The sequence below is a fragment of the Populus trichocarpa genome, chromosome 12 (assembly GCF_000002775.5).
Source record: "Populus trichocarpa isolate Nisqually-1 chromosome 12, P.trichocarpa_v4.1, whole genome shotgun sequence".
Lineage (NCBI taxonomy): Eukaryota > Viridiplantae > Streptophyta > Magnoliopsida > Malpighiales > Salicaceae > Populus > Populus trichocarpa.
The window spans coordinates 4,664,948-4,676,206 of NC_037296.2; the positions used below are offsets into that span (position 1 = coordinate 4,664,948).

The 11,259-nt window shown below is 31.0% G+C and overlaps 1 protein-coding gene across 1 annotated transcript; it reads right to left on the reverse strand.

The window, feature by feature from the left end:
• Positions 1 to 7,718: 7,718 nt before the first annotated feature.
• On the reverse strand, positions 7,719 to 9,715 carry LOC7493500 (guanine nucleotide-binding protein subunit beta-like protein). The gene is made up of 2 exons (XM_002318492.4): positions 8,746 to 9,715; positions 7,719 to 8,031 (listed from the first exon to the last, which is right to left on the reverse strand). Exons 1-2 carry the CDS (start codon positions 9,631 to 9,633, stop codon positions 7,933 to 7,935), a joined length of 987 nt encoding a protein of 328 aa, XP_002318528.1. The 5' UTR covers positions 9,634 to 9,715; the 3' UTR covers positions 7,719 to 7,932.
• Positions 9,716 to 11,259: the final 1,544 nt, after the last annotated feature.

Here is an 11,259-nt window from a genome sequence, read left to right on the forward strand (position 1 = left end):
CTTCTTTATTCCCAATATATACTTTGCATCACTCTGTATGGAAATTGATATTAGTAAATAGATATTTTAAAAGAAAAATAAAGAGTCATCCAATCGCACAAACCAATATCAAAGACTAATGGACAAGGTTGTCAAAATATTTTTTTTAACGGATATTGAAAATATAATATAAACTCGAATTGTAAAATTATAAATATTTTTTTTCATATATTTTTATTATAGCAATAAACAATTTTATTAACAAAGATATGGTATACTTATTCTTCCATGATAAAATCATGTCATATACGATCCAAGAAAAAATATTGAAAGTGGTTGGTAAGACTCTACGTTCAAGGAAAAGCATTGAAAACTACTATGTCTTCACAACTATGCTTCATTGTTGGTCAAACACCAGATCCAATGCTCTCTCTCTCTCTGAATACGTGATAGTCTATGTGATAGTCTATAGTAATAGTTTTATCTTATCTAATATCTTTTACCTTGATGAATAATAAATCACTTTTGATATTGAAATGCTTTCTTATATTTTTATAAGTTTCATTATTGTTTGTTACACACCATGAATCTTAATAAGTAGATTAATAAGAAATTATGTAGGCTTTATATGAACTAAAATGAATGAATTAAACAATTCAAAGTATGGCTTTTTTATCCTTCTAATATTAAAGTCTAGTTCCTTATTAAATCATATCTTAGATAAGTTATGAGATTTTTTATAGATAAATTATAATGTTGTAAAACTTGTTGAAAAGACTATGGTATTTAAGCACAAAAACATGGTAGATTAGACTTCATAGTATAGATAATTTTTTATTTGTTAGAAAGGATTTAAGTATGACTATGTTTTCTTATTCCTTGCACTATTAATTGAAAAAAGAATTCATGGATACAAGCATTTGTGAGAATCATGAATTACTGAGTAAATACAAGAATATGCAATAAGAAATTTAAGAATTTGAAATTTGAAATTATTGTAAAATTATAAAATTGGTAGTAAAATAATGATTTTACCTTATTTTATCAATTTTACATAATTTTAGTCTGATTTTATTATTATTTTTATGTGATTTTACATGATAAGTATAGTTTAACTTGTATAATTACATGATTTTTGAATTAAATCATGATTTTAACAACCTTGCTAATGGACTCTACTAATAAAATAATTCATAATTTTCTTATCATCTATTTTTTGCAGCTTTTCTTTTATTGAAATAGCATTAGTGAGGGAGCTATATACAAGCATCAATCAAATAATTGTCAACTGATTAACTAAATAACTTTATTGTAATTCAATAAAAATTATTAAATAAACTTCCATTTCTTACATAAGTATACAATCAACCATAAAATAATTTATAGACTCCGTCTCTTACAAGACAAAGGAATACAAAACCAGCTATACTCATGAAAAATTCATCCTCAATTAAACTTGGCTGAGATATATTTCAATGGGTTTATGTAAACGACGGAAAAGGCAATGATGGTTTTTTTTGCTGAGTGGTAACAAATCAAAGCTTTAGGATTAGAAATAACCAATCCCTTTTGCCCAAATTTCTTACTTTTATCAAGTTTTACGATAGATTCATACTGTAATTTTTCTAGGTGGTGGGGGAAGGGAGAGATCACGAGAAGACAATGGTTGGGTTCGCTATCAGGCCAACTTTTCCTCTCAATATTTTCAATTTTAATGCAAAATATATTTAGATATGAGGCAATGAGGCTCCACCATCATGAATTCGTATAGCGATTTCTTCAGCAGAAGTAGAAAATAACTTATTGTGTCAACGAGCAGTTTTCCTATTTATGCATAACTGGACAGCGACGTAAACCTGTAAATTAATTGGCATTGCATGTATAGGCCTAGAGTTTGATGAACAATTAATTAGGTAGTTGTAATGGTGGAAATAAACTAGTTCCTTTCCATTTTTCACATTGAATATGATTTATACAGACATGCAAACCATATCCATTCCAATGTTAGAATATGCATTAACCATATGGTCTGTGTTTTTATGCATGTTGTTGTTAGGTGGAATAATATGTACAAGATTCACATGAATGTCAAAGAGAATTCATATTGCTAAAGTACCCGAAGAGGTTTTCCTTAGGGTTTACAATGGTTGGGAAGTTTTCTTGGATAATGATGAAGTCCTAAAAATCCAACTAGCTTAGGAATAGAACTACCTAGTTAGATAATCAATTAATCAATAGGTCCTAGCAATCTTATTCATTATCTCTAACTAAGGCAGTTGATAGCTTATACTTAGAGCTTGGTAGGCCAAGGTGGCTTGTGGCTAGTACCTGTAAAATATCCTCTTTAATAGAGGTGAAGACTTTCCGGTGCTTAAATAAGTGTTTTTTTAGAGAGAGAAAATACAAAATTATTATAGAGAGAGATGCTCTAAAAATATATATGCAGTAGAGAATGAAGATTATGAACCTTTGATATAAAGATCTCATGGTATATTTATAGTCCATGAGTCTTTTTTTTTTTTGTGAAAATGAGGGTTTGTAGGGAAACTAGGCTCCAAGACATCAAATGTAACTAAGCTCATAAAGACTGAGTTCTTCCCGGAGGTTAGACCAAAGGGAGGATGGTCATTCCCTATAGCATGCTCAGGGAAGGATGTTTGTTACCTTGGTCTTAGTTAACTAACAAGTTCAAATGTCTTGGGTTTTGCATGTTTGCTAAACTCATGTTGTCTTTAGACTTGACTGACTGTCAAATCCAAGTACCTTGGATCTGGCATGTTTGGCAGACCAACATTACCTGATTCCTTTGAGCATGTCAAGGGATGATAGTCATTCCATTGAGCGTGCCCAAGGGAAGATGGTCGTTACCTTGTACTTAGCTAACTGTCAATTTTAAGTACCTTGAGTCTGGTATATTTGTCAGACACGTGTTTCCTTGAACTTGATTAACTGTCACATCTAAGTACTTTAGGTCTGACGTGTTTGCTAGACCCACGTTATCTTAAACTTGGCTAACTACAAAGTCAAAGTATTTTGAGTCTGGCACACTGTCGAGCTCCTGCGTAGCTAGAATTGGCACACTACCAAGCCCCCACTCGGAGGAGGATGCTCATTTTCTTAGATGTGCCCAGGAAAAAAAGGGTGATAAAGAATTTTTCAGAACCGTTAAAATTAGGTATATCAAATGGTGTTCGTGCTAGTGATCATAGTATATTGTCTTATTGTCTTAACTCCAATATCTCTGTTTTAGTTTTAACGTTTTGATGATATGCTTGGAGGTTTAGTTTTGCCGATAAATAGTTCTAATAAATTCATATAAAAAAAAAGGCTTAAAATAAAAAGGTTGATTGCAGGATCTTTTGTTGCGCAGGAATGATATTTTCTAAGGGGAGGATTGAGTAGTGTTAGGCTCATCATAAGCCAATTTATAACACTATGCTTATCTGGGACCTCCCAAGTTTATCCCAAAGAGAAATTTTATTATACTCACGGTTGGTAGCATCTATTAAATTGAAACAACAACGATGGGCAAGGTCTGGTCAAGAGGACAGGATGGTGACAGCTAGGGTTGCAGGTTTTAGCTCTTTGAAGAAGAAAAAGATATAGAGTCTGAGTGGCATTTATATCAAGGCCTCAAAACGGTAGCGTTTCGCACCGTCAAAAATCAAGTTGGTCCCCTAGAGTCAACGCCTTTGGGTTTATATCCTTCCAAAATTTTGACAATCTTGGATGAAAATCAAGTCAAACAAATATAACCTTTCAAATGGGTCCTTGGTCGAATTTAAACCCTTCAACTTCTTTACTTTTATAAAATGATCCTTGGATTTGCAAAACTTCTCAATTGAAATCAAAATGAGCAATCAAATTAGAAATTTAGCCACTTAAACCTCTAATTGAATTAATAAGACCTCTTGAATTATTTTAATTTGACAACTTTAGTCCTTGATCCTTTAGTTCGTTAAATTACCACCAATTCCTCTTTAATTGCACTTTTAATATGCTTTTCAAACAAAAACAAAAACAAAAAATTTGTCCTGTACAATTAAACCTCGGAAATTTTGACTGTCATAATTTAAGAATATTTTTGGATTTTTTTTTATATATATTTTCGCTATTTTTTAGAAATATTTTAAGAGTAAAAAATTGATTATAACAATTATTGCAATGAACAAGTCTACAATGCTAGTTACGAGGAAAAACAATTTAAATATCCTCTAAAATCATTATGTTAATCAAATATATTGTTTACACTTCTAGTTCAAAATATTCTATAAGATTATGTTTGCCATTAAATCATGACCCACCACTAATTAACTTATATATATTTATTGTTTTTATCTACGTAAAAAAACAATGAAAAACATATCGCACGTGTATGGCATTAAGACGATCATCCTTTCGAATCGGGATCCTTAGGTGTGGGTGGAAAAAATAAAGAATTCATATCATTTATCAATTAAAAAGGTTTGAAGTCGCTACCTAGTATTTTGACTCCTAAAAACCTTAACTAGTCTTTAGAATTTAAATAAAAGGACTGATTATGTATATGGAAAACAATATCACCCTTAATACACCCTACCTAAGATAAGTTGCATTGTTATTTATCTGATTTCTAAGACACTATTGTGTTTTTCTAACTTTTGGTCTGTCTATTGATTAAAAATTGGTCAACCCCAGTACAATGAACCATGACTTTATAGGTCAAACTTAATTATTCTAGGTCCAAACATATTGTTTCTTTTAATACTTAGAATACGTCTTACTTATAAGTTCATAATCTTTGATATTAAAATAAACAGATTGATTTTTTTGGTGTTTTTAAAATATAGATCAAATTCTCATGAATTTAATAAACTTGTTATTAAATCTAAAAATGCATGCAAATATATATATATATTTCTTGAATTTTTTGTATTTTAAAAATTGAGCTGAAAACCTGATAGAAAACCAATTGAACTGAAACAAATTGGTTATTAAAAAACATGTAGAATTAAAAAAAAACACAAAAAAAAAGATATTGTGTTGATTCAACTTATTTTCCTGCTTACATGCAGGTTGGGCTTATTTTTCTAATGAGCATATTTATATTAATGGGTATAGCTTTTGTTATGACAGTTAAATCGGACTAAATTTTTTCTAGACAATTCTAAAAGATTAAAATTTCATAACGATTAGACGATAAAAAGTCTTCTAATAAAGACCAGAAGATATTACATGGGAATTACTAATTGGATCTATGAAAGAACTACTATCACCGGTAATTTCCAACACCATATTACAACATAATTTCCAAGTCTCCATTTTCCCTCAACATTATTTTTATTTTATTTTTATCAATTTTACCATTATTATTTTGATTTTTTTAATAAAGACTTCTTTTAGAATCACTAAATAAAAATGGATAGGGTTTTTAAAAGAGTAAGAAAATTTAGGACTCTGTCATTGATTCAAATAGTTTCAAGAAGCTTGGTAAATTTAATAATATGATTGTAAAATAAAAAGCAAATGACAATTGAAAAAATCAAAATGACTAATAACAAAAAAAAGTGTTTGCCAATAATATGAAAAGACACCAAATAAATATTTTTAAAAGATTTCAACGATTTTATTTGATATCAAAGCAAAAATTGAATGAGAATGGAACAACCTTATAAAGAAAAAAAAAATCAAAGCTCAATTACCTGCAAATCATACACTAAAGGACAAAATAAAAAAAATAATTTTAAACAAGGATTAAAAAAATAATTATAGTCAGCATGTCAAACACACAACCAACTTATGAGTGCAGGATAACCTTGTACAAAAAAACTGAATAAAATAATGGAGGTCAACTTTTAGGCAAACAAAATAATTAAGGGTGAAATTAAAACAACCAATAAACAAATATCAAGAAAAACTCGAGTCAATTTAGGTTAACTCAATCAATTTATGACATCAGATATGAGATTGGAATAATCTCATTGAAAAGAAAGTAACAAAACTCACAAAGATGAAGGCCCGATAATATAATATTGAATAATAAAATTGAAAAAGAAAAAAACCAGAGTCAAACTAGGCTAATCTTCAAAACTCGTGTCACGAGTCATAAGATTGAGTTACCCCATAGAAGACAAACCCGAAAAAATCACGAAACAAAATTCTCAATCATCCAAAATTTAAAAAAAAACAAAATTAAAAGAAATTAAAAGAATAAAAAAAATCTGGTACAAAAATTAAATGAAATAAAACAATGAGGGATGAAATTGAAAAATAAAATAAATCAAGAAAATGGTAAAAAAAAAAAAGGTAGCAATCAAAAGAATAAGGATCAAATCTGGTATTAATATTAAATGAAATAAAAGAATGAGGGATTAAATTGAAAATAAAATAAATCAAGAAAAGGATAAAAAAACCAAATAGCAATTAAAAGAATAGGGACCTAGTTTGATAGAAGAAGAAAATTGAAGAATGATGAAATTGAAAAAACATTTCAATTCTATAAATTATTTCAAATTAAACAAATAAAATCAAAAAAATATGGACTAAATTTGAAGAAAAACCATGTTGAAGGGTTGATCTGAAAAAGTTAATGGTTTGGTGTTGAAATTGAAGGGGGATAAAGATAAAAGAAAAGTCTACCGAGGCTAAGCTGACAGTCCATTGACCACACATGTTGTCCAGGCATAGAAGGGACGCCAACCACTTTCTAATATTGCCCTTGAATTTAGTGTGGTGGCCAACAAATTTATTAATGATATTTAATTTTTGTAAATTATCAAATCACCCCTTAACCCACAAATGTTTAAAAAAAAAAAATACCAATTAGCCCACCCTGGATGCCAGGCAAATTTTCTTTTTTTATTTAAAGGTTATTTAGAAAAAATAAAATGACTTTTATCTTCTAAATCGATGCTTTCTTAGCTTGTATTATGGAGGGTCAAAAACATCATTACACCGAAGGGGTTTTATATATTCAACAGAGTTTGAATTTTATTTCCATTAAAAAAATATTTGTTAGCATAATTAAATTAATCGATACACAAATAGCCTTCACAACATAAGCTTTCAAAGAAGAGGCCTTAGAATCTGATTAAGAATGTAATTGAGGTTAGTATTTTTTTGTTTAAAAATATATTAAAATAATATTTTTTATTTTTTAAAATTTATTTTCAATATAATATATCAAAATAATCTAAAAATACAAAATAAATTAAGCAAAACAATTAAAAATAACAAAAAAAAAAATCAAAATTACTAAAGCTTCAATACAAACAGGCATTTATCCTCTCCATAGATGCAATGTTTCCCGGAACATTTTTTTCCCTCATCATACATCTACGGTTCACCAGCTTAATAGGCATGCAAAGGGAACAGCAAGATGCAAGATTGTAGAGGCAAATAGCTACACCTAAGAGACATTCTTGTCAATAACACATCGATTGTTTCTAAATGTCATTTTATCCCTCTTGTTCAAAAAGGTAAACAATGAAGACTCTGCAAGTAGCTCATGGGGAATTCAATCCCCCCATACAGGATTGCTAGGAAAGACTACATATCTAGCAACAGCAATATAAGCTTCTTAAAATACTAGTCCTTTGAGAGCTGACCTTCACCAGAATACTTGAAACAAAATACACTCAGCATTGTTTCAGAATGATGATAGCAGTAATGGTCATGATGCACACACTAGTACCCGCAAGGCCAATCGCAAGGGATAATCAAAAGCAAAAACTTGAGAAACTACTTGTACAAATATGAAATTCAAAAGGAAACGCCTCTAACATGTGATATCAAAAACAAAAATATTGCAGGGGCTCAAACAAAAGTATAACATCCATCATAAAGAGAGAGCATAAGATCCAATACTTCCAATAAAATCTTAAAGAGGTCTTAACTACTAAAAAGTAAGGGGAAAAAAAGCGTTTGCTTTATCATCAAACAAAAAGAAGACGCCTGGCAACTACTCAAAGCTTCCTAATAGCGACCAACTCCCCAGACTCGGATAACACCATCGGTATAGCCACTGAACAAGGTGCTTCCATCAGCACTCCAGTTCAAGCTTGTGCAGTAGATCTACAAAACACAGAGCAAAATGATGTTAATTGGGATTGCTTTCTAGTTGCAAGAAAAAACACATGCACCATTATCTTTCTCATAGTAGCATACAGGAATAAAGAGCTCAATGTGTCACCAATAATAGCATTCATGATAAGCTGCCAATTCTGAATGCACAGTTTCACTATTATCAGCTAAAGCATACAATCAAAAGAAATACTCTTTCGCAACAACCAGATATTCAGCATCTCGGATGAACCAAATGCCCGAATGAGACACCACTCTATGGTTTACAAGTCATGAACAAACCAAGAATACGTCTTTGATAAAACATTTCCAATGTCCACAAACAAAAGACGATAACACAAAAGAATAACCATAAAATTAAAATTAAAAAAAAAAAAAAAAACCAACTAGCGTGGCAGGTCCAATACAACTGAAAACAACAGCTTCTAGGTAGCAACTAACATAACATGCAAACAGATTAGCACAGGTAAGAATTGGAAACACTACAACAGAAAACTTCAAGAAAAACTCCTAACACGCGCAACCGCGAGAATTTGCAATTAATTATAAGAAAAGGAAACTCGAGTATATAACACAATCTTAGATAGACAAGAAAATTATCAAATTACGATCCAGATTCAACCAATATAACAACGTATTTTTAACCCAAAAATAAACTGAAAAATAAAACCACGAAACAACAACGGGCAAAAATAAATGCCTTACCTTCTTCTTGGTACTGACAGCAGTTGCGGTAGTACCCTCGGATTTCTCAGCTTCGGCTTTTAGATCAACCTTCAAATCATCAACAACCATCTTGCTCTCCAGATCCCAAATCTTAATGCTATTCTCTGTGGCAGCACATAACCAGTACCTATTAGGGCTAAAGCACAACGCATTAATCACTGCACCTGCATCCAAACTATAAAGCTTCTTTCCTTCAGCCAAATCCCACAACAAAATCACCCCATCTTTCCCTCCACTTGCACACAATGACCCATCTGGCGAAACAGCCACCGTGTTCACATATCCACTATGCCCTGCAAGTGTAGACCTCAGCTTGCAGTTAGTCAAATTCCAAACCTTCACTGTCTTGTCCCATGAAGCAGAAACAATCGTGGGCTGCAACGTACTTGGGCTAAAACGCACACACGAAACCCAGTCGGTATGAGATTCAGCCTCTTGAATGGTATACTTGCATTCACCAAGAGTATTCCACAGCTTGATTGTCTTATCCCTTGAAGCAGAAACGATCTGTCGGTTATCAAAAGAGAAGGCAACAGACAACACATCCTTGGTGTGGCCGACGAATCGGCGAGCAGAGACACCAGTAGCCAAGTCCCAGAGGCGGAGCTCGCCGTCCCAGGAACCGGACAAAGCGAACTGACCATCGGAGGAGAGAACAACGTCTTGTACGAAGTGGGAGTGACCAGTCAAACGACGGCGAGCGACACCATAGGTTTTTTCATCTTTGGTTAAGTGCCAAAGAATGATGGACTTGTCGCGGGATGCACTGACAATCATGTCAGTGTTGTCAATTGGTGTGGCTATTGCTGTGACCTGGTCAGTGTGGGCTCTCATGGTGCCTCGAAGAATAAGGGTCTCGGTGGCCATGGCTTGGACAGAGAAGAGAGAAGCTGCTGCTGCTGTTTTCTAGGGTTTTTTTTTTTTCCCTTAAGGAAGAGAGGCAGCCAGGATAAGATAATTATATAGGGAGAAGTACAAGCGCAACCAAACTAGGGTTTTGAGATTATCGGAGATCAACACTGGGCTATGATATGGTAAATGGGTTAATGGCTTCTGTATAGTCAGCCCAGCAAAGGCCCCAGCATTTCTTAATAAAATTATTTGTGTGTTTTATATTTCTATTTCTTTTGTTTGCTATCAATTTTTTGTTTCAAATTTTTACATTAAAAAACGTGAAATTTGTGTCTTTTTCTTACCTAAAATTAAAATGAAAATTGGTTTTAAAATTTTTAAAAACAATGATCATTTGGTATCATTGTTGGTTTTTTTTGCCTTTTGTTTTCTAAAATAATTTTTTTCCTAGCCATGATATATATATATATATATATATATAAAGAAGATGGTGTGTAAATATTCTTATTCTTAAAGCTCTAGCACTATCTTTCTAAAATCTCAATATTATTTATGTATTTTAATGAGTATAAATAAAAAAATATTTGTGTTACATGAGAGATAAAAAAAAATTAAAAATATTTATCTTAACTTAATATATTTTTAATCACATTTTCAAGTCAGAGGAAATAACTTCAAGATAAATTGACTTATTGCACAAAAAATCTAAAAATAAATACATTTTAAGGGGACATTTGTAAGAACTAAAATTTCTACAAGTCTGACTAATAACCCAAGCTCTTTATGACAAAAAAAATTAAATTTATTAAGTTTAGGCCTAAATTAAATTTGTTGGGTCTTATCCTAAATTAAATTTATTGGATTTGGGACCAAATTAAATTTTAAAAAAATCTAGTCCAAATACATTTCATAGTTCTTGCTTTAATATTTTTTCTAATTAAAGGTATTTTAAGTAATTTTCATATAATTTTTCTAAAATGCCTTTTAGATAAAGTATATTGAGGTGAATTGTATTAACCTATAAATAGACAATAAAGCCATCAAATCAAAAAAAAAAAAAAAAGAAGAAGAAGAAGCATACAAGCATAGAAGATAAGTAGAGAAGACATAGAAGAAAAGATAAAAAAAAAAAAAAAAAAAAAAAAGGACTAAATGCCAAGTACAAATACTTGGAAATTCTCTCAAATAAATTCAATTCAAATCAAGGAAGCAAGAGATCAAAGTTATTTTCTTCAACAAATCAAGAAGGCAAGGGATCAAAGTATTTTTCTTCATCAAATTAAGAAAGCAAAAGATCAAAGTCATTTCTTTTATTAAGTTAAGATCTTACACTGTTAATGCTTTTAGACTCATGTAAAAACTCTTTGTCCTTATCAAATCAAATCAAGTTAAAGATCACAAATAATTAAAGCTTTCGAGCTCGTGTGAATATCATTTATCTTAATTAAATCAAGTTAAGTCAAAGATCTCACACAGTTAAAGTTTTCAAGCTTGTGTAAATAATTTTCATCAAATCAAATCAAGTTAAGATCTCACATGGTTAAAGCTTATGAGCTCATATGAATATCTTCTCATCCAAAGCAAGATCTAGATCTGACCGTTAATAAGAAGATTTGTGCTTATGAAAAGAACCTCTAAAGA